General features: G+C 37.4%; 2 protein-coding genes across 6 annotated transcripts in view; one reads left to right on the top strand and one right to left on the bottom strand.

Moving 5' to 3' along the window:
• Positions 1–368: 368 nt before the first annotated feature.
• Positions 369–1,626, bottom strand: LOC103886178. The gene has a single exon (XM_009211371.4). It carries the CDS (start codon positions 1,276–1,278, stop codon positions 904–906), a length of 375 nt encoding a protein of 124 aa, XP_009209635.1. The 5' UTR covers positions 1,279–1,626; the 3' UTR covers positions 369–903.
• The window catches only part of ARHGAP5 (Rho GTPase activating protein 5), a 72,147-nt gene continuing 46,306 nt past the window's right edge, over positions 1,482–27,322 (top strand). For 2 of the 5 annotated variants that reach the window (XM_031668188.1, XM_017961097.2), the window contains exons 1-2: positions 1,482–1,576; positions 15,436–19,320. In XM_031668188.1, the coding sequence (XP_031524048.1) occupies positions 15,604–19,320 (3,717 nt within the window). In that variant the 5' untranslated portion in view covers positions 1,482–1,576; positions 15,436–15,603. Of the gene's footprint in view, positions 1,577–1,860; positions 1,962–2,202; positions 2,345–15,435; positions 19,321–27,322 lie in introns of those variants that run through there. The other 3 variants (XM_003901692.5, XM_009211369.4, XM_003901691.5) reach the window with 3 other exon arrangements.

Below are 27,322 nucleotides of genomic sequence, written 5' to 3'. Positions count from 1 at the left end.
GGTGTAGATACCTATGGCATTAATACCACATTTTGATGGTTGGATCACCCACCAAATTCCCTTCTCTCCTTTTTTACTTTTTTCTGTTTACTTTCATTGCAAGTTTCTTTCCGTACCCTTCTTTCCCACCTACAATTTGTAACTGAAAGAAAGAAGTAGCTACAGACCTTACCTAACCTACACTTAACCTACTTGGTAGGGAGGATTCAGATGCTAGAATAAGGGATTTTAGTCATGCCTTTTAGAAATTAGGGAGCAAGAGATATATAGAAAAATTAGAAATGTCTCTTCTACCTTTATTAAGTTTACCTTTGAGAAATATGAAGAGGGGCAGAAGGACGGAAAAACGAACAGAACTTCTGCTGGAATATTGTGACAGATTTACTGACAAATATTTTCTAACAGATTTTTACCAACAGGCAGTTTTTGTTTTCTTTACTGACAGACCGTAAATGTACTTCTGGTTGGCAGCAGCTGCATCATTATAACACTAAAAAGCAACCTTGGCTAACTTCATTACCTTATGTAACGTAAAAAATAAAGAATAACTTGAATTTAAAATACTTTTTATATGTTTACTAACAAACTATTTTCAATGCAGGAAATAAATCTTTCCCCAAAGAGGAATCCCCCCTCAATTACTTTCTTTTAGACTTAACAAATTGGCGTAGATGTGGTTTTGCTCATTCTTTTATCTGCTGGCAACTATTTTAAGTCTCCTGTGTAAGGCAGATTCCGATGACCTCGGGAAAGTCACAGGACCTCAGTTTCTTCAATGGTAAAAGCAAAGGCAGTGGTTTCGACCGTCCTTTCTCACTGCACCATTCAGCGCCAGTGCCCTCATGAGAAACACACCCAAAGCCCAGTGTGCTCTATCTCGAGACCTGTGAAATTTCTAGAGTCTCAAAGTATGTTTAAGGCGGTATAATAAATAAAAGCCAGGTGGCCGACAGTTCCTAAAGTTAGGCTGGTAGTGGCGTGAACAGGGTCTTTTGGGCCACCCTGAGACCCGCCCCAAGTCTTGGCTTCTCGCTCCACTTCCACAGAACGTACTGAATCAGGGGCCTGCATCCCCGCGTCGTGCCGACGGAGAAATGGACTCCTTTTCTCGCTCCCGTGGAGTTTCGTCTTCTGGGTGAGTGTGGCACCGGGTCCTGGGCGAGTGATGTCTGTAGTTGGCAAGCGATCCTCAGCCAGAAAACTGGCCGCGCACACAGGCGCAGACACGCGAGCATGTTCCTGCGAACCAGCTTCGGCGCATGTTTTCCTCCCTTGCATTCTCTAATGCTCAGAGACCGTAAGGGGATTTATCGAGAAGCATTCGGTGCCCATGCCCGGTTTGAAACCGCGAGCACAATATCTGGTTCCTTTGCAGTACGGTGGTTTGCTCCTGAGTTACGACCAGAAACCGGAACAGAAGGAAAGGGAGAAAGCAGGGGAGGTTCAGGGACGACGGCGCTCCGGGCAGCAAGGCAGCAGCTTCCAAAGCGTGGAGGATGGGACTAAGGAGGAACGGAATACGGAGAAAGAGGGAAGCTGAGGAAAAATACTCACGCCAATGGGTAAAAGGGAAAAGGTGAGAAGGAATGGAGTAGGAGAGGGAACCAATGGTGGGAGAGGCGGAGGAAGAAGGGGGAGGGGCAGAAGCCAATGGGGGAGCGGAGAGGAGGGGGAAGCAGAGGGGAGGAGGGAGCGGGGACGCGAGCGAGGACGCGGTCCCGCGCGCTCGCCCCCTCCCTCCGACTGGATCGCTCGCGCCTTCCCAGGCTCCCGGGAGACCAGGGCAGGGGCGGGGCCGTGCCGGGCGCGCGGCGCGGGAGGCGTCGCGAGGTGAGGGGGCGGGGGCGGGGGATTGTGGGGCCGGCAGCGCGGGTGCGCGCGCGCGCGCGTCCCGTCCAGGCTGCGCCGCCGCTCCGCCCCCGGTCTGGTGTGTGGCTGCGCGCGCCGGGAGAGATGCTGAGGTAAAGTTCGGGGAGAGAGGGAGAGAAATCCGTCAGCGCGAGGGAGCCCGAGTGGCCGCCATTACTGAGCCCGGCGCGGCGGCGGGCGCTGGGGAAGGGGGGAGGGACGGGGCCAAGGCTGGTGGCGGGAGGGCGGGAGGGAGGGTGGGTGAGCTGGCTGCGGGAGCCGTGGGGCTCAGGGTTTCGGGGCGTGTGTGTCGGGGAGGGCGGGGGGAGGTGGCTGAAGGGACGCGCCGCTCGGTGAACGCGCCGGGGAAGAGAGGCGAGCAGAGAGTGGAGGAGGAGGCGGCGGCGGCGGGAGCGCTCCCCAGGAATGTCGCTGCCGCCGCCACCGCCGGGGCCGCTGCCGTTGAGGTGGAGACGGAGGAGACCGACGTTGTTAGGTAGGACCTTGCGGCTCCCGCTCCTCCGAGCCTGCCTGCCCCCTCCCGGACGGGGACCCTCCTGCGGCTAGCTTCCCCGCTCGGTCGCCGCTGCCGGTTGTAACCAGTTGAAGGGGCTGGGGCCCCGCGGCCGCCGAAGGGAGCCTGGCGTTGCATTCGGTTTTCGCAGGCCGGGCGGGCAGCAGCTGCAGCGTTAGGGATACGGTCGGCGTGAAGGGCAGAGAGGCCGGGGGAGGGGCTGCTTTCTCCACAGGTGACGGGGCCAGGGTCGGCGGAGGCCTGGTGCTGGCCGGGGATCGCCGGCCCCGCCAGGCGTCCGCTCTCGCCCGTCGCCTCACTTGCTCGGGTCTCGGGTGGTCCATCGGGAGGGGAGGTGGCGGTGTCCGTTGGCCGGGTTGCTGCTGTTAACGAGTTCCACCTGGAAGGGGGTACACGGGGCGGGTGGAGATTCTCGGAAACAGTCTCGGTTGCAAACTTAAACGCCTTGTAGGGGGATCGGCCCTTTCACTTTCCCTCATCTCCCCGACTCCTCCCTGGGTTCTCTTCACCAATTTTCCATCCGCTTTGAAGCTTGGAGTAAGATCTGAGAAGTTGTACTGCGCAACCAGAGCCCAGAGTCCTATGGACTGACTGCGACTGGGTTGAGGCTTTGATACTGAGTTTTCGCTAGAATAACCTCCAGATTCTTCTTCTCTTTCCACTAAAGAAAAGTATCGGGATGGGGGTGGGGAGCCGCGCGGGAGCGCGCGCGCACTTATCCACACAGAAATACTCCCTCTCACCCTCCCTCTCCAGCGTTATTAGAAATGCAGGAGAGCTGAAGGCACGGGGGTAGCTGAGGTTGAAAGGTGCACGGAAGTAAGGGCAAACTGTTATTAGGACATTTAGTAAAATCCCGAGAAAGTTGTAGGGGAGACGCTTATACTTCTACCATGTGATAGAAATTCGGATTTGGCCATAGCTTAATAAATGGGAATTCAAATATTTTGAGACAGAGCAAGATACGCATATAGATGGGTTTGTGCTCACGTTTTATGTTTAAATTCTCATCGATCATTTACTTTTTCCTTTGTGATAGGTAGGAAACTGAATTTTTTAAAAAAAATATTCAGGTGTAAAAGAGCAAAATGCTTCGCTGTATTTACTAGTACTTACTTATGTTGCCTTCTACAGGTGGCGGGTGGCGGGGGGGTCGAGTTTGTCAGTTCCACTTAAGTCCAGAACCAGTATTCAGTTAGAACAGTTAGATGTTAGGTGGTGTTTATCCGCCTGAAGGATCTGGTTCACTTCATGGGAGATTGCTCTACATTTCCATTTAAAATGGTTCTCCTAACAAAAATTTCATCTAGATGCAACGATTAGACATTTGGAATAATGTTTGGTTTAAAAATATGTTAATGAAACCTTTTGCTGTTAATTCCAGTTTATTTGTACTTTAATACCATAAAACGGTATTCTTATTCAGTGTTTGTAGATAACCATACTAACCGTATAGGTAACCTACTGGACAGTTTTCTGAGTAAGATTTTGCTTTCATTTTAAATTCCTTTCTCATTTTTTGCTTTCATCTATCCTTTGTATACTAATTGACCTCCATTACCTTTATCTATAGTACAAAGAGTGGTAAGTATGTGTCACCAAAAACTTGCAAAGATACTGGAGCAATTTATGACTAAACACACTGGAGTGAAAGGCTGCGCATACCTATGCTTGTAACTTTCAAGAAATAGCACTATTGATCTAATTGACTTAAAGCAGAATCAGACGGTACAGATGATTAAATAACTATTGATTTGGTTGTCTTGTGTAGGCTACGTTTTTAAACCCAGATCAACATGTCTTATTTTGCCATTCCCTGTGCATTAATTATTAAGAGTACTGGGGAGTGAAGTGGGTTACCCTTTGATGTAAGAATTGTGGCAGAATTCTGTTATCTTTATGAGTTTTGTAGTGCCCCTCCCCATTTAAACGACCTTAGCAATTTTTAAAATGTGTTCCAAAATTATTACCTTAATTATGTCACAAAATCCTTATCTTAAGTGTTTTGAAAACCATCTTCCCTTCTTTCTTGTGTTTGAAAAGCGTATTAGCACATTTTTTTGGAGAGTTATTTTGACCTTGAAAGGTAAGATTATTTAAGGAATGAATATTGTATTTGCATTCCATTTTTGGATTTGAAGTAGCGATACAGCTTATAATAAGTTTTCTAACTCACTTTTTTAATTGAAGAAAAAGGTCTCATAAAGACTTTACTAAACTTTTCCATCATTAGCAGGATGTAAGATGAGTGTTGGCCTTTAGTGATCACTTCCTAAATATGAAATGGCATAATAGAGATTTTCTTGGTAGCTACAGAATAAGTTTTGTCACAACTCTAGTTTCCATAGATACTATTTTAAGAACTATTTATTTGGGTTGTATGGTCCGCAGTTTTTTCTTTGCATACCAAGAAGGTGTGCAGTAATATAATTGGCTGAAGAAGCATTGTACAATGTTCTGTTTTAGTGATGTCTATGTCTCTAAAAGATACTTGTAATATATATTTAAAGTACACCAAGGGAATTTAATTTCTAAAAGAACTCTGAAGAAACATCAATAAAGTGATTCATCATTCAGTAATTTGAGTAATCAGGCTCTTAAGTGCAGGCTTTTGTCGATCATTTTATTGAAGTAGGAAAAACCATATTAGAAATTAAGAAAAACGCTTCAATGCTAAGAATTTTAAGTACGAACTTTAATTGGTTTTCAAGCTCTGTTCCTTGGATTCCTGTGGGTTTTTTCCTAGATTCCTTGAGACTTCCTATGACAACCCACCCTCCCAAACCAGGACAGCTTTTGTTTTTATGTATTAAATGTATTGTATTTAAATATAAGAATATTTAACTTAATTAAATATAAGAAAAATATTTATTATTTAAATATAAGAAAAATAGCTAATGGGTACTAGGCTTAATACCTGGGTAACAACAAACCCCCTTGACATGAGTTTACCTTTATAACAAACTGCACGTGTGCCCCTGAACTTAAAGTTTAAGAAAAAGCCCCTAAAAAAAAAAAAAAAATCTACATTAACTTTTTTAAAGTCTCTGTTTTGTTATTCATTAGTTCAGATTACTTTTATTTAGCGCTTACTATGTGCCAACCCTGGAATTACCAAGATAAATTAGATACAGGTATAATAGCTCAAGCTGTGTAAAGGAGTAAATAGTTAAAAGTATTAAGATGTGAAGAAAAAAGAATGCCTGTTTTTCTCAGGACCTCTGGGAATCCTTCATAGAAGAAGAAACATTTTGAGTTTTAATTGCAAGTAGGAGTTTAGATGTAAGAGAGAACCAAAAAGGATAATCTTTTTTTTTTCCCCCTACTGTGTTTTGGAAGCTGTCTACAATACTTAGATTTGCGGTGAAATGAAACAGATTGTTAATGCTTGGTCATATATGTATGTTTTACTTCGTAGAATTATTACTTGGGAAAAAGAGCATAACCTTGTAATTTCATGGTTAAAATTTGACTAGTATGTCACTTGCTTAGAGTCTCAAGCTTTTCATCATGAAGAGTTAATGGTAAAAATAGATATTCATTTTTCTAGTGTTAGATTAGCCTTAGCCTGTTTTATTATCCCTGACCAATATTTTATTGAGCAGCGAGGCACTGAGTGATACAAAAAGTATAAAATATTACTCCCTTAAAAGATCTTTTAACTTTTGTGGAGAGACAGCGAGCATGACACTTTAAGAATTTGAGGTATATACAGGGAAATACATACTGATTTAAAAGTTAGTAGAAAGGAATTTAGCTAAAGGAAGTATTACTTGGATTACATACTGATTTAAAGGTTAGTAGAAAGGTATTTAGCTAAAGGAAGTATTACTTGGAAGTAGCACACAATTGGGGTAGTGAAGGGGGAAAAAGACATTTAGGTAAGTTAATGACAGTGTGGACTGAAAGCACAGATAAGTAGAGGACAGATTAGCAGATGGGAAGAAAATATAATATAAAAATGTGTAGTCCCAGCTATTCGGGAGGCTGAGGCAGTAGAATGTGGTGTGAACCCGGGAGGCGGAGCTTGCAGTGAGCAGAGATTGCGCCCCTGCACTCCAGCCCGGGTGACAGAGCGAGACTCCGTTTCAAAAAAAAAGGTAAAAATGAAAGAGCATCAGTTTTGTATCTTATGAGCCAGAGTGAAAGATTTGGGGAAGGTATCAATGCAAGAGTGATAGAAGGGGTGATGTGGAAATAAACACGTAACATTGGCATAACTATTTGTCTAGTTACTGTATTTGGCTTGTCAAACAGCCTTGGAAAAACTCTTACCTTGGCTTCTGATATGGCATAATTTGTTTATTTTCTTTCTGTTGATCATGTTCTTTTACTGATTCAAAATTGTTTGTTTCTTTTTATACTTACCTTTTGAGAGCCACGGTAATACCTCTTTTAGAGAACTAATAAAAAATTAACATTACTATAATCTAGAGCCGCGATCCTTTTTGGTACCAGGGACTGGTTTTGTGGAAGACAGTTTTTTCATGGAATTGGGGGCGTGGTTTTGGGATGAAACTGTTCCACTTCATGTCATCAGGCATTAATTAGTTAGATTCACAAAGGGAGCAAGCAATCTACAGTTCTTGCTCCTCTGAGAATCTACTGCTGCTGTGGAGGTGGAGCTCAGGTGGTAATGCCCACTTTCCAGGCCACCCCTCACCTCCTGCTGTGCAGCCCAGTTCCTAATAAGCCACAGATGGGTACCAGTCTGGGGTTGGGGACCCCTGATCTAGAGAATTTAAGATCTAGATTTCTACTCTTCTGTATTAAACAAGTATCTAATTCTTCATATATTTTGTTTAGAAAATAAGAGTATTACACCAAATGGTCTCATAGGTAATTTTCTAAAGTTTATGATGCTGAAATTTGTGTTAATAATCCTAAACTTGCCTTGTTTCATTACCGAAGTTTCATCTGTCTTTGGAAATAACACCTGAAAGTCAAATGAACCACCATCTATTGCTGAAACTGATTAGTTTTTCATTAAGAAACACTGGCTTAATGTGTTGTCTTTTATTTCTTATGTCTAGTAGCCAGTTCCCAAGCTCTCTTTCTCTTGCATTGCTCATTTATTTATTTATTTATTTGAGATGGGGTCTTGCTCTGTCACCCAGGCTGGAGTGCAGTGGCGCTCAGCTCACTGTAACCCCCGCCTCCTGGGTTCAAGCTATTCTCCTGCCTCAGCCTCCTGAGTAGTTAAGATTACAGGCACATGCCATCACACCTGGCTAATTTTTGTATTTTTAGTAGAGATGGAGTTTCACCATCTTGGTCGGCCTGGTCTTGACCTCCTGACCTCAAGTGATCTGCCCACCTTGGCCTCCCAAAGTGTTGAGATTACAGGCGTGAGCCGCCACGCCAGCTGGATTGCTCTTCTAAATTCTATGATAGTTCGAGAGCTTTTAGCCTGTAGTATTTTTCTGTCTCTTGGGCTGTGTGCCCAGTGTTGTATTCCTCTTCTAGACTAATCTGTAGTGCTTCTCTATTGCTTATGACAAGGTCTAACTCTTGTTTTCCCTTGAGACCTAGGGTCATAACTTATGTGTTCAAAACAGTATTTCTTTCCAACATGGGTACCGTGCTCAGCCATTCTACCCTAATTGTACACCTGGAGAGACGACTTTACAATCCAAATCTCGTCTGTTTTTTAAGGCTTACTCAAATCCTTCCTCATCATTGAAACCATTCATCTGTTTCAGGGATCTGCAAACTATGGCTTCTGGGCCAAATCTTACCTGCTCTCTATTTTTGTAAAATGGCTTTCTGCATTTTGAAATGGTTGGGGGGCAAATTAAAAGAATAATATTTTGTGATATGTGAAAATTACATGAAATTCAGATTTTCCTAAGTAAAGTTTACTATAACATAACCATGGTCATTCATTTAAGTATAGTCTATGACTGCTTTTGCAGTATGACAGCAGAGTTGAGTAGTGTGACAGACACTGTGCAACATGCAAAGCCTAAAATATTTACTGCCTGGCCCTTTACAGAAAAAGTTTTCCAAACCCTGAGTTGTTTCAACTTGCACTTTCTTTTCTTTGAATTCCTGTTGCATTTATTAATACCATGGTATAACACATTGCCTTTATCTCCTCAGCTATGGTACTATTTATTATTATGCATTTTAATAATATAGTGTGGAAAGTGCTTTTCAGTTTTTTGGTTTTTTTTTCTTAATGCATACTTACTTTAAAGCTTATACCTCTTGTTGATATTCTTTTTCAATCAGGTGCTCTCATTTTAAAAATTGTTAAGCCTTACCTAAAGTTGTTTGTATAATGAAAATGATGGTTCCTCTAGTATATGGCATTGTAATATTGCATGTCAAATTATGCCCTTCTCCCCACTTCTCAGTTCTCCAAGGTGGAGAGAAAAGGACCCAGACACTGGAAGGGAGGTGAACTACCAAGCCATAGTTACTGGCTTGGTAGACTTTCCTATATGTACCTTCATACATTGGAAATCCCTGACAAAGTTAAACTGATAGTAGCTAAGCACAGTAAATAAATACTACGGTTGTTTACCTAGGTTGATGAACATGGGATGACCTTTGGTCCTTCTGTTTTCCATACTGAAATGAAAGAATTTAGAATGACTTGCACACCAAGGCCTCAGGGAAATAACATGTTATCAGAGTAGGGTGTAGATTAAATAATAGGGTGGAAGTTAATGTGTTTGGGAATAGTTTTGGTCATTGGTTTTTTGCATATTTTCAGCAGTGAAGTTTTTTTTTCCAACAAATTGAAATATCAGAAGATAAAAATAGGTAAAAGCAGAATTACCTTTGCTGTGTGGGTTTGCCAAACTCCCAGAGTACTTTCCAGTTGGACCCTCGAAGTACTACAAACCTTTAGGCTTACTGTTTATATACCCATAATGTGTGTTAATGATCACATTATAGTCTTAGGGGAAAAAACTGGACTTTTTATGTTAGTATATTTTGCTGTACTAGATGTAATGGGCCCAAAGCAGTACGTAATTGTTGTTAAGTGTTCAGGATTATTTAGTGGTTTGGAAGCTGAGTATTCTTAGTCTGGAGATTAAGTCATTTATTCATCAAATATTTACTGAGCACTCGCTGTGTGTCAGGCACTGTTGCTGGAGATATGATTCCAAAACAAAAATCCCAATGCTTCTAGGTTATTTAGTCACCACATAATTTGTTCAAAGTTTTGACAGGTTGGTTCTCTCTTCATTTGCCTGATTATATGTTTCAAGACTAATTCATAGGAATAATGACTTTTTAGGGCGCATTTCAGCATAAAAATTGTGTGTTTTGTGGTATAAACTGTGGTTCAAAGGTGAAGTATTATTTTGAATTCAGGACTTTGAGACCACAACATAGTGAGACTCCCTACAAAAAAATTTAAAAATTACCTATGTGTGGTGGTGCACATCTGTATTCACAGCTGCTTAGAAGGCTGAGAAAGGAGGATCATTTGAGCCCAGGCATTTGAGGCTGCAGTAAGCTATGATCCTGCCACTGCACTGCACTCCAGACTGGGTGACAGTGAGACCCTATTTAAAAAAAAAAGAGAGATTATGGAATATGAGTTCCTCTCCTACAGGTATTACATTGTTGAATTACTTAGCTATTTTATGTGTGTTAAAATGACTTTTTGATTTCTTCTCACTTTTCACAGCATTGATAAATTTACCAGAAATAGCAACATTAAGAAAAGGCAGGCTGGGAGGTGGCTTACGTCTGTAATCCCCATACCTTGGGAGGCTAATGGAAGAGGATTGCTTGAGCCCAGGAGTTTGAGACCAGCCTGGGGAACATAAGGAGAACCCCTCTCTACAAAATAATTTTTAAATATTAGCTGGGTGTGGTGGTGCATACCTATAGTCCTAACTAGACAGGAGGCTGAGATGAGAGGATCACCTGAGCGCAGGAGTTCAGGGCTGCCGTGAGCTATGATCATGCCACTGCATTCCAGCCTAGATGACAGATTAAGAGGCCTATCTCAAAACAAACAAAAAACAGAAAAGTAATGCATCAGTATTACACTCTGTTCATCTTTTTTTGTTGTTGTTTTCTATTGCTGCTGAACAAATTACTCATCTTTTAGTGTGCAGTTGATTATTTTATTCTTCAACTGTTTCTGACAAGTTTGCCTAAGGTTGTAGAATATATGATAATCTTTGGGCTTTGTTCTTGTTTCTTTTGAATATTTGTTTACATAAGGGATATTTATTTGATTTAAAGAAGATAGAGCATGTAATTACAAAGTTCCTTCTGTGTAATTAGGTCTTGGAAATGTAATTTCTTATCATAAATTTTGTGATTCTGCAAAAGTCTATAAATAGCCAAAAATTTTGAATTAACTATATTTGGGGTTGCACTCAACTTAACTTTTGAAAAAAAATTTTTTTAAGATGTCATAAATTAAAATTAGATTGTTATGCTGGCTAAATACATTATTATAGATTATAGTTAGCTTTCGTTCTCATGGTTTCATTTTTGACTAAGTATTTGAGTTTAAATTAGGATTTATGCATTGAATTAGTAGCTATTATGTGGGAGGCACTATTGTAGGCTTTTGATATACTGGTGAAATGAAGATTTGTGCCTTGTGACTCTTTTATTACGAGTGGGATGCAGAGAGGGATAGAGTTAATGACATAATAAGGTGTATAGGAAGTTAGGAGGGTAAAGAGTTACCAGTGGGGTCTTTGGGGATATTGTGAAAAGTTTAGTGCAAAGGCAAGAACATGCCTTAGCATGTTGTCTTCCTCCAGTGTGATTGAAGCAGAATGAGAAGGGTAGAATAGTATTAGGGGAAGCCAGAGAGGTAAGAGAGGGTTGGAGAAGATCTTGTAGTAAGCCATTGAAAGGACTTGCTTTTTATTTTTAGCAGTACTCGAGAGTTTTAAACAAAAGAGTGGGAAGCTCTGATTTATGTTTTAAAAGGAGCACTCTGGCTGCTCTGATATGAATAGACTGGGAACAGGGAGCAGGAGTGAAGGAGAGGAGTTAGTTTAGAAGACTTTGGAGTAATCTTGGGCCAGAGATATTGATGGGTGAGAGCAGTAAAAGTAGAAAAAACTGAAAAGTTAAGGATATATTTTAAAGATAGGATCGTTAGGAATTTCCTGACATGGTATAATAATTTAAAAGCATAAAATATTTTTAAATACATACCTTTTATTAATGAATGCATCAGTTTGTGAAAAGGTACGTATTTTAGTTTGTTCTGATTTATTGAGATTTTTAAAAAATTTTTTTTGATTCCTTGTAGAACTTTTTTTTCTTGATTTGCAAAGGACGATGCGGTGTTTCAATGGTCTAGTAAAATATCTTAGAAAACTTAGTTGTGAAGATAGTTTCATTTTGACACAATTTTAATTTCTATAAGGAATTCTATATAAATAATTTCTATAAGATTATCCTAAAGATAATCTTAAAGGCAGAATGAGAGACTGTACTGCAAGCTATTAAAAGCAGCACTATTGCTTAAAAAAGTAAAAGATTGGAAATAAAGAGATTTTCCTTCTAACCTTGTAATTTCTAATAGGTTATTGCTACTTTTGTCTTGGTTTCTTCATCAGTAAAAATAAACATGATGCTAGAAGAGCAAGTTGCATGAAAGTAAGCTTATGTCAAAAATAGAAAAGATGTGCATGATTGACATAGATATTAAGACTGAAAGGAGTTTTTGAATTAACTCAAATAGCCTTCATATAATTGAAGACACTGGCCATTAGTTTATTAATGGGAGCATGAAAAAAACATAATTTTTTTTTGTTCTTAGCACTGAAAAAAAAAATTGCTTGAAGAGGACAGTTTTGATCTGGATGTAAGGGGCCAATGGATAATTTGTATATATATATGAACTATCTCAGTGTTTGAAATGAAATTCCCTTAAAACGTGTTACAGCCAACTTCATGAGATCCTTTGTCCATTGAGGTGATAATACCATACTCATTCAAACAAATAGCCAAATGCTTTTGAGGGCAAGATGACAACAATTTTTTTTTGTGGTTTCTCAAACTCTTCTACCCACTCCCCTACCTTTTTTTGGTTTTGTTTTCAAACCAAAGCCTCTTGAATTAAGTAAACCTATAAATCAGATAAGGAAGGCACCCCTCTGGTGAGAGCTGGAAAGACTCTTCCAGCACCCTTCCCACATCTAGGTGGAAGAATTTTTCTGTCACAGTTTGAAAATCACTATATGGTGACTCATGACATAAGCTCTGGAGTTGATTTCAAAATACCAGCAGGTAGTCTGCTTAACAGCCTTGTTAGAAGGATAAGGATGTTCCTCCCTGTATCTAATGGGCATTTTACTGTGAATTGTTGTGGAAACCATAGAAGTCATGTGAAATTACCTTATTTTTAATTTAAACATGAACACTTAAGATTCAAATTGCCAGTGTCAAATGAATGAGGATGTGTTGAAGCCTTAGTATTAAATTTTAACCTCATTATAGTTTTTATTTCTGTCAAATAAAAAGCTTTCCAGTTTTCAGTGACCAATGAAAGAGTGATGACTTAATGCCTCCATTCTTCATTTAAGACCCTTTTGTTTCTGAAACTTTAAAAATACATTTTATGAGAGAGTATTTTCATTTCTGCTTTACCTTTCTATCTTAACATATAGAGTATATCTCAGTGTTTTGGGGTTTATGCTATTGGAGAGCAGAAGTGAGTCTTAATCAGTAATAGTATTCAGAATTACATTATTTGGGTAAGCATATATGACTTGAAGACAAGGGATGGTTTTACTTTTAAAAACGTCTTTGAATTACTGTTAGTTTTCAGAATAGATGTTTGTTTAATAAAGAGTTGTATTTCATTATGTAACTGTAGTGTTTTTACTGTACTGTAAAAATTCCCCAAAGTAATCACCAGATAAGTCTTCTTTTGATAAGTATATCATCTGCAGGTTTTGCTTTTCTAATGAAAAGGAATAGATCTTGTATTCGCTTGTGTTTTCAACATTTTGCAATTAATTAATTGTTAGGTATGGAATCATTGTGCTGTTTTCCATACTAAGTTCCCTTTATGTCACTGTATATATAACTTTGTTGTCCAGAATACACTATGTTTTCTTCTCTGTAATATCCATAAATAAAGTGTTCACTTGTTCTTTTACACAGTTCAGGTAAAGAATGTTAAAGTTGATGCTAGGTACAAATTTTCACTTTGGCCAGATTAAGATTTGTAAAAATTTTACTTAATAAAAAAAGTTAATAGGATTGGATGGGACTGCCCTAGTTTCCTTTACTACATGTATACACTGCTGTCACATAAATATTTGTGAGTCACAAGTCTCATCACATTATTTTTCATAAATCTTAAGCAGCTTCCCATGGTTCCAAGAATCAAATAAAGACCTGGAACTAATATTTATTAAGCCTCTTCACTAGGCACTTCACATTTTAAAAAATGATTTATAGATATAGCCCTGTTTTATAGATGAAGGAACTATGTCTTAAGAGTTTTAGGGCTTTACTGTTGTCATCAACTAGTGAATGATAGGAGTCCGATTTTGAAATCAGTTGTATTTACACATAGTTTCCACTTCCTTGTATTGCTGCTTCAATATAGTAATATTTACTACAAAAGTGAACCTAATATATATTTTGTTTGACTGTCAGATGGCTATTAAAGTTAATATTTACTTGAGATTGATGGAATAAGCTTCTAAAATGCGAGAATAAATCTGAAATTTTATTTTTAAAAATTATGTATTATAATTTTACCAGAAATATTAGTCAAGATTTTAAATTATGAGCACAGTTTATCTTCACCATTAGTTAGTATAACATATGTTCGGTGTAATTGAAATAGATGTTTACTTACAACAGAGGTCAGTGGACTAGCAGGTATTTGTGGGAGAGGGGAGGAAGTGGTCTTTTCTTACTTTTCTTAGATTTTTTTTGTTTGTTCTTTGTCTGAATTGAGGATACTTTTCATATGTGCTGATGTACATTGCTAGTGATTTTTTCCTATCTTGTGAAATTTGGCGGTGGAAATGATGTAGTTCTTTTAATTTGTTCTCAAAAGAATGTGAAGAATCTCTTAAAAACTTTTTTAAAAGACCAATTTATTACCTACATGAAAAGTAATCAAAATTGAATTTTATGGAATTCTTACAAGTTATCTTGTGTTGCTAGCATATCAAATAATTCTAAAAGATTGTCTCAGATATATCATTTTTAAATTATTTGGCTTGGTGCTACTCAAAATGTGGTCCTTGTGCCCTTTGTAACTATTTTGAGAGGAAATATATCCAGGAATTAAGAGCATTTAGGATCAGTTTGGCAGTTTTAGGTTTCTTGAATCTAACAAAAATCAAGGCTTCGATGTAAAAATAAATTTCATTATATTTTGCAGTTGGTCTTGTAGATTTGAAATAAAATTTGGTCCTTAGAGAGTTTAAGAAGCAGTGATGTATGGAAATGCCATCATTATTTGTATTGTGTTCACTCATTTCTGTTTTCTCTGTTTAAGTATTTAAATAGTCAATTTTTGGGGGGCATAACATTTGGTAGTTTTTTTTTAAAGACTATTGAAATTTATTGAAAAAAATTTTATATTCTAAAATCTTATCAAATTCTTATGAAATTCTGTTTTAAGGAATAAGTTTTGAGGAACCCTGTAATAGAAAAAGCAGGTTGTTTTGTATTTTTAAGTTGTGAGGGAGTTGCAAGGCAACTAGTACATTTTGGTTATTACCAGCATAGCCTCCAGTGACAGAAGGCAGGAAAATTAAGGGAGTGGAAAGGACTAGCTGTTTTTTCAAACTCACAGGAAGGGGTAATTAGAGGCTAAATGTACATTTAGTTTAATAGAGGTTTATTTTAAAGTTTGTGAGACATTACATTAGATTTTGTATTTTGTTAGGTTTGCCTTATGTTTTGAGGTCATCGTGTATTTATAACAGTAAGTCATAAACTGTTTATGTAGTTACCTCTTAAAATACATGTATCATTATTATTAACTTGTATGGTGCTTTGTTGTAAACATCTTTGTTATTTGTAATTCAGTGTATGTAATTTGTGATTAAGATTTGTTTTTTCCCCCCCCCTCTTTATAGGAAGATGATCCCTATGATCTTGAAGATGTTTCTGCACAGAAATGAGGGAAATACAAAGAACCAAATACAGTTCTGAAATTTGGGATCTGTATTTTGAGATGATTTTATTTTCAGAATGAGAAGCATATCTGGTTACCTTTATGAATGTAGAGACATGAGAAGAGAGTTATGATGGCAAAAAACAAAGAGCCTCGTCCCCCATCCTATACCATCAGTGTAGTTGGACTCTCTGGGACTGAAAAAGACAAAGGTAACTGTGGAGTTGGAAAGTCTTGTTTGTGCAATAGATTTGTACGCTCAAAAGCAGATGAGTATTATCCAGAGCATACTTCTGTGCTTAGCACCATTGACTTTGGAGGACGAGTAGTAAACAATGATCACTTTTTGTACTGGGGTGACATAATACAAAATGGTGAAGATGGAGTAGAATGCAAAATTCATGTCATTGAACAAACAGAGTTCATTGATGACCAGACTTTCTTGCCTCATCGGAGTACGAATTTGCAACCATATATAAAACGTGCAGCTGCATCTAAATTGCAGTCAGCAGAAAAGCTAATGTACATTTGCACTGATCAACTAGGCTTAGAACAAGACTTTGAACAGAAGCAAATGCCTGAAGGGAAGCTCAATGTAGATGGATTTTTATTATGCATTGATGTAAGTCAGGGATGCAATAGGAAGTTTGATGATCAACTTAAATTTGTGAATAACCTTTTTGTCCAGTTATCAAAATCAAAAAAACCTGTAATAATAGCAGCAACTAAATGTGATGAATGTGTGGATCATTATCTTAGAGAAGTTCAGGCATTTGCTTCAAACAAAAAGAACCTTCTTGTAGTGGAAACATCAGCACGATTTAATGTCAACATTGAAACATGTTTCACTGCACTGGTACAAATGTTGGATAAAACTCGTAGCAAGCCTAAAATTATTCCCTATTTGGATGCTTATAAAACACAGAGACAACTTGTTGTCACAGCAACAGATAAGTTTGAAAAACTTGTGCAGACTGTGAGAGATTATCATGCAACTTGGAAAACTGTTAGTAATAAATTAAAAAATCATCCTGATTATGAAGAATACATCAACTTGGAGGGAACAAGAAAGGCCAGAAATGCATTCTCAAAACATATAGAACAACTTAAACAGGAACACATAAGAAAAAGGAGAGAAGAGTATATAAACACTTTACCAAGAGCTTTTAACACTCTTTTGCCAAATCTAGAAGAGATTGAACATTTGAATTGGTCAGAAGCTTTGAAGTTAATGGAAAAGAGAGCAGATTTCCAGTTATGTTTTGTGGTGCTAGAAAAAACACCTTGGGATGAAACTGACCATATAGACAAAATTAATGATAGGCGGATTCCATTTGACCTCCTGAGCACTTTAGAAGCTGAAAAAGTCTATCAGAACCATGTACAACATCTAATATCCGAGAAGAGGAGGGTAGAAATGAAGGAAAAATTCAAAAAGACTTTGGAAAAAATTCAGTTCATTTCACCTGGGCAGCCGTGGGAGGAAGTTATGTGCTTTGTTATGGAGGATGAAGCCTTCAAATATATCACTGAGGCTGATAGCAAAGAGGTATATGGTAGGCATCAGCGAGAAATAGTTGAAAAAGCCAAAGAAGAGTTTCAAGAAATGCTTTTTGAGCATTCTGAACTTTTTTATGATTTAGATCTTAATGCAACACCCAGTTCAGATAAAATGAGTGAAATTCATACAGTTCTGAGTGAAGAACCTAGATATAAAGCTTTACAGAAACTTGCACCTGATAGGGAATCTCTTCTACTTAAGCATATAGGATTTGTTTATCATCCCACTAAAGAAACATGTCTTAGTGGTCAAAATTGTACAGACATTAAAGTGGAGCAGTTACTTGCTAGTAGTCTTTTACAGTTGGATCACGGCCGCTTAAGATTATATCACGATAGTACCAGTATAGATAAAGTTAACCTTTTTATTTTAGGGAAGGATGGCCTTGCCCAAGAACTAGCAAATGAGATAAGGACACAGTCCACTGATGATGAGTATGCCTTAGATGGAAAAATTTATGAACTTGATCTTCGGCCGGTTGATGCCAAATCGCCTTACTTTTTGAGTCAGTTATGGACTGCCGCCTTTAAACCACATGGGTGCTTCTGTGTATTTAATTCCATTGAGTCATTGAGTTTTATTGGGGAATTTATTGGGAAAATAAGAACTGAAGCTTCTCAGATCAGAAAAGATAAATACATGGCTAATCTTCCATTTACATTAATTCTGGCTAATCAGAGAGATTCCATTAGTAAGAATCTACCAATTCTCAGGCACCAAGGGCAGCAGTTGGCAAACAAGTTACAATGTCCTTTTGTAGATGTACCTGCTGGTACGTATCCTCGTAAATTTAATGAAACCCAAATAAAACAAGCTCTAAGAGGAGTATTGGAATCAGTTAAACACAATTTGGATATGGTGAGCCCAGTTCCTGCCAATAAGGACATATCAGAAGCTGACCTGAGAATTGTCATGTGCGCCATGTGTGGAGATCCATTTAGTGTGGATCTTATTCTTTCACCCTTCCTTGATTCTCATTCTTGCAGTGCTGCTCAAGCTGGACAGAATAATTCCCTAATGCTTGATAAAATCATTGGTGAAAAAAGGAGGCGAATACAGATCACAATATTATCATACCACTCTTCAATTGGAGTAAGAAAAGATGAACTAGTTCATGGGTATATATTAGTTTACTCTGCAAAACGGAAAGCATCAATGGGAATGCTTCGAGCATTTCTATCAGAAGTTCAGGACACCATTCCTGTACAGCTGGTGGCAGTTACTGACAGCCAAGCAGATTTTTTTGAAAATGAGGCTATCAAAGAGTTAATGACTGAAGGAGAACACATTGCAACTGAGATCACTGCTAAATTTACAGCATTGTATTCTTTATCTCAGTATCATCGGCAAACTGAGGTCTTTACTCTGTTTTTTAGTGATGTTCTAGAGAAAAAAAATATGATAGAAAATTCTTATTTGTCTGATAATACAAGGGAATCAACCCATCAAAGTGAAGATGTTTTTCTACCATCTCCCAGAGACTGTTTTCCCTATAATAACTACCCTGATTCAGATGATGACACAGAAGCACCACCTCCTTATAGTCCAATTGGGGATGATGTACAGTTGCTTCCAACACCTAGTGACCGTTCCAGATATAGATTAGATTTGGAAGGAAATGAATATCCCATTCATAGTACCCCAAACTGTCATGACCATGAACGCAACCATAAAGTGCCTCCACCTATTAAACCTAAACCAGTTGTACCTAAGACAAATGTGAAAAAACTGGATCCAAACCTTTTAAAAACAATTGAAGCTGGTATTGGTAAAAATCCAAGAAAGCAGACTTCCCGGGTGCCTTTGGCACATCCTGAAGATATGGATCCTTCAGATAACTATGCGGAACCCATTGATACAATTTTCAAACAGAAGGGCTATTCTGATGAGATTTATGTTGTCCCAGATGATAGTCAAAATCGCATTAAAATTCGAAACTCATTTGTAAATAATACCCAAGGAGATGAAGAAAACGGATTTTCTGATAGAACCTCAAAAAGTCATGGGGAACGGAGGCCTTCAAAATACAAATACAAATCTAAAACCTTGTTTAGTAAAGCCAAGTCATACTATAGAAGAACACATTCAGATGCCAGTGATGATGAGGCTTTCACCACTTCTAAAACAAAAAGAAAAGGAAGACATCGTGGAAGTGAAGAAGATCCACTTCTTTCTCCTGTTGAAACTTGGAAAGGTGGTATTGATAATCCTGCAATCACTTCTGACCAGGAGTTAGATGATAAGAAGATGAAGAAGAAAACCCACAAAGTGAAAGAAGATAAAAAGGTAAGGTTAACTTAAGGTCAGTGATGTTTATAAAAATGCTTGTTGTTGCGTTTTTAAAATACATCAGTGTTAGAATTTAGTCTTATTCATTCCATATGTGGAATTATTAGCCCTTTTTAATTTTCTGAGTATTTTGTGGGGATAAGTGATTTTTTGTTATTTTTGTGCTTTATTGGGATAGAGTTTGATTTCATATTCTTCAGCATAAAAATTCTGGGTGAATGTGTTTTTTCTTTTTACAGAAACCCAGATATGAAGTGATTTTGTTCTTAATTTTTCCATTTGTAAATCATCCTATTTTTCTGTTTTTCCCTTTTGCCCTACCATTTTGCAGTGTTAATTTGGCATACCTGTCTCACTCAAGGATATTAATAATACAATAAAATTGTAACAGTTTATAGTCTTGGATATTTATTAACTTTTCCAGGCAGCTTCTTTGCAGATGGTGGTATACTGCCTGAAGGTGGACAGAAAGGTTTCTGAAATTTGAATTGAAGAATTCTAACCAAATTAAAAGAAAGAAAGCAAGCATTCTTTCATCTTTTACATTTTCAGTAGGTGCTAATCCATCTGATGGTATTAAGCATTTGAAACCTAAATATGAATGCTGTTAAAGTTGTATTTAATAATTTTGACTTTTATTAGATATTTTTCACAGTGGTATTTTAGCAACTTCACTTCTAATACTGTTTGACACTTAATTGCACACAAACTTTTATTTAAGGATTTTATGGTCTCAAGATAGCATTCAGTAGGCTTTTATGCTAATGTACTGGTAATTTCTTCATAGGTTAAGTCCATAATCTTGTAAATTGTCAATACTTATTTTCTATAGCTGACTGCTGTTTATCAGACCCAATTAAAGATGTGGATATTTTGAGTAAGCTTAGTCTAGGTAATTTTCCTAAATATAGTAACTCCCCATTATAGTTGGATAGACTCTGCTTTATTTTCTAAGTTTAAGTTAAAGTATTATGTTTTTTTGTCATTAGCAAATTTTCTGGAGGAGGCATGTAACCTTTTTTAAAATTTTTGTTTTTGAGATGGAGTTCCACTCTTGTTTCCCAGGCTGGAGCGCAGTGGCACGATCTTGGCTCACCGCAACCTCCACCTCCCGAGTTCAAGCGATTCTCCTGCCTCACCCTTCCTGAGTAGCTGGGATTACAGGCATGTGCCAGCATGCCTGGCTAATTTTGTATTTTTAGTAGAGACAGGGGTTTCTCCATGTTGGTCAGACTGGTCTTGAACTCCCCACCTCAGATGATCCGAGGCCCGCCTCAGCCTCACAAAGTCCTGGGATTACAGCCGTGAGCCACCGCGCCCAGCTGTAAACTTTTAAAAATATACTGATCTAGACTTACAGCACATACTCAACTCATAACATGCTACTCTCTGGCATCTCTTCACACTTACCCTATTATCACTAGTTCCATTTTATCACTAACAAAAAACTTTAATGTTTTTCTGTTAATTGGTTTATATTATTAAAACTACTTAATGTTTATTAACAAAAATAAAACACAGCCTTTCCATTTTTAAATTGCTTTTATTTTTGTGGATTTTTTTTCCATTTTTGTTCACAAGCCTAATTGCTTTGGTAACCTTTTATTTTGATGTAATTTCAGTGAAAGTTGGAGGAATAGTAAAGGGGAATCCATATATCCTTTACCCATATTTGCCAATTATCTACATTTTGCCCCACTTGATGGAGCTGTGTGTATGCACGTGCGTGTGTGTGTGTGTTTTTGTGTCTATTGGTTTGTTTTATTTTTTTAAGCCCTTTGAGATTAAGTTGGAGATAATGGACTCTTTTTGCTATTAAATATTTCATTGTGTATTTCCTAAGACCAGAAACATTCTCTTTAATAGCAGTAGTACAATCATATTTTTCCATACTGCCACATAGTCCTTCTAATTACAGTATTAGTGTAATTTTGTATACTTTTAGTCAGGAGGCAGATGTAGGCATTCATTTGTAAAGTAGTAGAGTTACAGAGACCATGTGAAAAATAAAGGCTAAAAGCTGATTTTATTTGAAAAGACTAAAAAATAGAATAGACAAACCTCTGGTAATAGTGATGTGAGAAAAAAGAAGGCATAAACAAACACTGAATAAAAAGGAGAACATAATTACAGATAGATCAGATTAAAAGATAATAGAGAATACTATCAACAATTCCGTGCCACAAGTTTGAAAGTTTAAACAAAATGAATAAAGTGCTGGAAAAATGTAATTGACCTAAACAAAAATGCTTCAAATAATCCTGTAAGTATTAAGTAAATTGTGAAGTAGTAGTAAAAGCCAAAAAAGATTAGTATTACTAAAGTAGTATTTATCTACTGATAAATTATTAGTTAACAAAATAGCTTGATATAAGATCAGTAATCAAAGATAGGTTGCATTTCTATATATTAGCAGCAGAAAACTAGAGAAAGTCATTACAGAAGACACCATTTACAAAAACATGGCAGATTATCAAGTCCCCAGGAATAATGAATGTGTAACCTCTGTGTTGGAAAAGTATAAAATGTTATTGAAAGACATTAAAAAGACCTAAATAAATGACAGAGCTATTGTCTTCCTGTCCATGAATATGGCATATCATAGAGAAGTCACTGTTCTTCAGACTGAGCTCTAGATTCAGTGTTGTTTCATTGGAAGTTTCAAAAGTTTTTAAGAAATTTCACATGCTGATTTGATAGCATGGACACTTCTGAAGAAGAAAGGCAGGGTGGAATGGTGGTAGTGTGTATGCTCATTCTATCATATAATATAAAACTTCAAGACAGTGTGTTACTGGCACAGAGGTAGGCATATCGACCAATAGAATACAGTCTGGAAACAAACAGACCTCTGGTTTACTGCTGTCTTTCAAACATGTTAGCCACATGGGGCTATCGGACACTTGAAATGTGGCTAGTTGAATTAGGATGTGTTAGTCTAAATGGTGAGGAAAGGCCTTCTTGAAAAGTCATTTTTAGTCAGATCTGATAGCTACATAGTTAACTGGGGGTTGGTGATATGTAATGGAGAGTATTTAATGCTGAATAAATAGGATGTACATACGGTGGGAGAGGAACATAGTATGTTCTTAAAGGAGGTCAATGTGTTTAGTCATTGATCTAGGGCAGACATTGATAAACTTTCTGTAAAGGGCCTGATAGTAAATGTTTTAGGCTTTGAGGGTCCTATAGTCTGTTGCACCTGGTCATATCTATTGTATTGTGAAAGCAGCGATAGACCATATGTAAACAGATGAACATAGCTGTGTTCTAATAAACCAAAATAGATTTGTAGTCTATTACAGTGAAAAAAGAAGTACTTTTTTACTTAAAATCGGAATTAATTTAGTAACCTACTAGTGTTCAAAAAGCAGCCCTTTAAGAGAACTGCTTGAAATTTCCTGAGAAAATCTGAGTTGTATTAATAATAAAATTGCCAGTTTTTAACACATTCAAGGAATGTGTTAAACACCTGTGTTTAAGTTGGTTTGATTTTTCTTCAGTATCTATTTTGTCTATTTTATTTTTAGCTTGATTCAGATAAATAGTAAAGTACTTGAATTTTATGGTGTATTAGTATAAGCTGGTATTCAGATGATTTTTTTATTTTTAACTTCTTTTTAAATTGTTTTCATGTCTTATTCCAGGCCCTGAATATTTTCCTCCTTTTTGTATTAGTAATTACCAACTTGTATTCCTCCTAGTCAGTGTTTTTTTCTTTGTATTTTACTGCTCTCTTCTTATCTAAATCCACCATCAATTAGTGTCTTAAAAGATTTTGCTGCTTTAGCCACTGTAATGGGGTTTGGAGACTGGCAGAAGAATAAAACCAAAATAAGTATGTTTTAGATAGATACTAATATGTATATATTGAGTCACAAGGTATTAATTTGATATTAGCAAATCATAACTTCATACCATGCTATTTTATTAATGTAGTAAATCTTAGGTTTAGCATTGTTTGACTTCTGATTTCTAGAACCTCACTCTATCTGTAAATTGTTCATTCCAGATATAAAAGTAATGAAATATATGGAAATGTTTCTGTTGTCATTTGTCTATATCAGAATGCATAAATAATGAGAAAGTTGTTTTTTAGTGTGTATCATTTAACCTCTTGACAGTCATTAGGTTGACTGCTGGTGTTCACATCTGAGAGAAATCAGGTTCTTGAAAGAATTTTGTGAAGGCTAAAAAAAAAAAACTGGATATAAAAAAGCTTACTATATAGAAAGAGCAGACAGGGTGCGGTGGCTCACACCTGTAATCCTAGCACTTTGGGAGGGCAAGGCAGGCGGATCACTTGAGGTCAGAACACAAGACCAGCCTGGCCATCATGGTGAAAACCTGTCTCTACTGAAAATATAAAAATTAGCCACGAGGGGTGGTGTGTACTTGTAATCCCAGCTACTCGGGAGGCTGAGGCAGGAGAGTCGCCTAAACCGAGAAGGTGGAGGTTGCAGTGAGCCAAGATCGTGCCACTGCACTCCAGCCTGGGTGACAGAGCGAGACTCTGTCTCCAAAAAAAAAAAAAAAAGCTTACTATAGGAAGGCAGTACTTACAGATCTGAAGGGATAGGCTTACACTTCGTTGAATGAGCAAAGATTCTTTATTCAACAAAGTCTTGAACTGCTTGAAAATTTCAGATTTTCTTTTTTGTACTTATTTTCTTGCTTAATTTCTTCAGAGTTGATACGGAATATTCATTGTATCCATTGTTACCTTGAAAACATCCCCTTAGGGAAGAAAGTGAGAGTCACCTTTGTACAGGAAGTGTGTTTAGGAGAATGAGAAAGGTTCCTTTGTAGAACCTTCAACCAGCATCTTTTCTAGTCTGCCTTGAGTTAGGTCCTGCATCTATTCCTAACCAATACAGTCTGTCAAGGGGAGTAGAATTATCCAACTAAATTTAGGTCCAACCCACCTGGGCAACATAGTGAGACACCATCCGTACAAAAATGTAAAAATTCAGCTGGGCATAGTGATGAGCCCCGAAGGATCACTTGAACCCAAGAGTTTGAGATTGCAGTGAACTGTGACTGCACCACTGCATTCCAGCCTGTGCAACAGAGCGAGACCCTGTCTCGGAAAAAAAAAGAAAAATGAGTTTAGGTTTCACTCTTTATCCTGAGAGCTCTGGGTGAAATTGGCTTTCTGTGAAATTGAGGTAATTTCTAAGGTAGGAAAACCACAATGTCTACTGCAGGCAAGATTTGTATCTTGTTTATAGTTGATCTCTGTGGCCTAGCACAGTACTCTGTGTTGTACTGTGATCAGTTGAAGTCAGCATAAATGTATGGCCTTTGTTTTTGTAAAAGAACTGTTCATGTGTTTAATTACAATTTATTTTGACTCAAGCAAATTCATTTTATTCAACAAGCATTTTGGTAAATGCCTGCTATGCCTGAACACTGTTAGAAACTAATATGGGGATGACTTGGTCATTCATGGCTCTGCTCTCAAGAAGTTCAGTCTAATAAAATTGATTTTGCTGAAAATTAAATATGTTTTATATTTTCAACAAGTTTAGCCGGACTTCTGGTTCTTTCTCTTATCTCATCTCGTGTGGAAAGAATTTACTTAGGCTTTCCTCAGTACTGTTTCTATTGCTTTCTTCCTGGCTAACCAGCTAAATTGGTCTACCTGATTAACTAGATCTATGGTGTTTCTATAATTTCTCATAAAGTTAAAATTTGTTTCTTCAGCAGCATTTTTGGTGCTGGCTACACCAATTTATGGTAACAAGTGTGGATATATAGTGCAAGTATTTCTGGCAGGATTTTACTATTTGCCGTTTCTTTGAATTCTGTGTTGTTCATTTGACCTTGATTTATTGCTTTTCAAATTCAGACAGAAATGTAATTGGATGGTTAATTTTTAAAGTATATTTCTGATTTATACATTTTGTTGAGATTTAATTTGAAAAATTATGTTGGTGGCATACATTTTCGCTAATTTAAATTTAGCTTTCTATACAAACTTTTTCTTAGTGTTTATAGCAGCGTACTGAATATTTAGTAAAAGCATAGTACAGATTATTGAAGTTACTCATTTCTGCAGCGGATTAATAGTAAATGTTAAGTATGTTTCATGGAGGCACTTCTATAACGTAGATAATTGTGTTCTTATATTAATGGACAGTTGTTACTATTGCAAGACTAATAGGTAAATTTATAGGTTTGCTAATTTATGTACACCAAAATTTTATGTACTACAAATTGTGTCACTCCTAGAAGAGGTATTTTACAGTAGATGCAGTGTTATGATTTCTTGCTCTGTAATGTTTTCCTGTCGTCTCCGCTAATATGTGGATGGAGTACTCGAGTCAATAGGGCTTAATCTGTGACTTTTAAAGAAGAGAAACCCCAGAGCATAGGAGAGTTGCTTTTTAAAAATAGTAGTAATTTTTGATGTTTAGAATCCTTACAATAAAACATAAGGATACAACAAAAGAGATCTTATGATTGTATCTTAGTCAAAATAAAGGGTACAACTTGCATACATTGTATAACATGATTGTTTTGAACTTTTTGGAAATTCCTCTTAGCCTTGGAAGATCTGAGTAAAGGTTTGGGTATTTTCCCTAGAAAAATGCACATGCACAAAATGTTACTGGAGTTTTAATGCTTTCCAAATACTTCCTAAAAGCCTGTGGACCCCAGTTTAAGAAACTCCTTTTATAAGATGAGAGGGAGGAGGAAGACAGTGAAATTTGGGGAAGCTGGGTAGAAATCCACCCGTTCACTTGAATAGTTAGTTGCTTTGCTAGAACTTTCTGTGACTCCAGGTTTAGTTTTTGTTAAGTTGTTAATGGCATTAATAAAATATGTGCCACATATATATGTTGAAATGCTTTTTAGGAAGGTGTTATCTTAGAGAATTAAAGGTTCCTGAGTCAAGGTTACAGTTAGTTTGCCTGATAAGTATGTGCAAGAACCTAGATCACATTTATTTACACTCTGTTGTTTTTTATTTCCTCTTTTCACCTAGTGTTAGCATAAAGAGTGTGAGAGAGTCTTCACAATGTAAGTTTTCTGAAGTGTGTTTGGACTTTCAGCCAGCACTTACAGCTTTTATAGGCTTAAAAAGGGGATTAAATAAACCTTTACAGTGCTGGGTCCCCTGAAGGCTTCTTTCTTATACCAGTGTGTTAAACTATAATGTAATGCTGCTTCTCACTGCCTGATCACTTTATATTGTAGCTTAATTTTGTTTTTCTCACTATGTTACAACCTTTTTGAGGGCAGTTATGGTTATCATTCAGCTTTGTATAACCTGCAGTATTGTTTCTCAGTCTTGAGTCGTGTGGACCTTTTTTAAAGTTAAAATTCTCAGGCTTTTCAGAAATACATCTGTAGCTATTTCCCAAACTTGAGTTATTGGTCTTTGTTTTTACTAGTCTAGCACAGTGGCTATCAACCAGGGTCACTTTGGCCCTCCAGGAAGCATATGGCAGTGTCTAGAGACGTTTTCGGGTGTCACAGCTGGAAGTAGGAGGTTGCTACTGGCATCTAGTGGGTAGAAGCCAGGGTTACTGCTAAACATTGCAGAATTCACAGGCCATTTTCCACAACAAAGGATTATATAGCCCAAAGTGCCAATAATCTTGAAATTGAGAAACCCTCGTGTAGGAGACTGTGTCTTGAAGAAAATGTCTCTGAAGTTCTAGAAGTCAGTAATACAAGGCATGTTTGTATCTGTTCAATAAGAAAGGTAGGGTTTTCCATATAGGTCATAGCGTTTTCTTCCCCAGCCTCACCATGATTGAGTAAGAATATATTTTCAGCATTATGTTAACTGTGGGCCAGAGCTACATGCTGTTGTCATTTATCATACTCAACTGTTTATCATTCATTATTCTGCTATAAAATATGTTGCTTCCATTCCATTTTCATAATACTAGTTGAGATTGTCATTACTTCTTACCTGCATTATCACAAAGACCTTTTTCTTAAAGAAATAAAGATTTTATTTTGAGCTAATTGTTGATTCACATAC

Source organism: Papio anubis, chromosome 7, assembly GCF_008728515.1.
Source record: "Papio anubis isolate 15944 chromosome 7, Panubis1.0, whole genome shotgun sequence".
NCBI classification, from domain to species: domain Eukaryota; kingdom Metazoa; phylum Chordata; class Mammalia; order Primates; family Cercopithecidae; genus Papio; species Papio anubis.
This window is presented reverse-complemented; position numbering and strand designations above follow the sequence as displayed.

Excerpts from the sequence above, each read along its gene's own strand:
- LOC103886178 (XM_009211371.4), bottom strand. The coding sequence starts at position 1,278 with ATGCAAGGGAGGAAAACATGCGCCGAAGCTGGTTCGCAGGAACATGCT.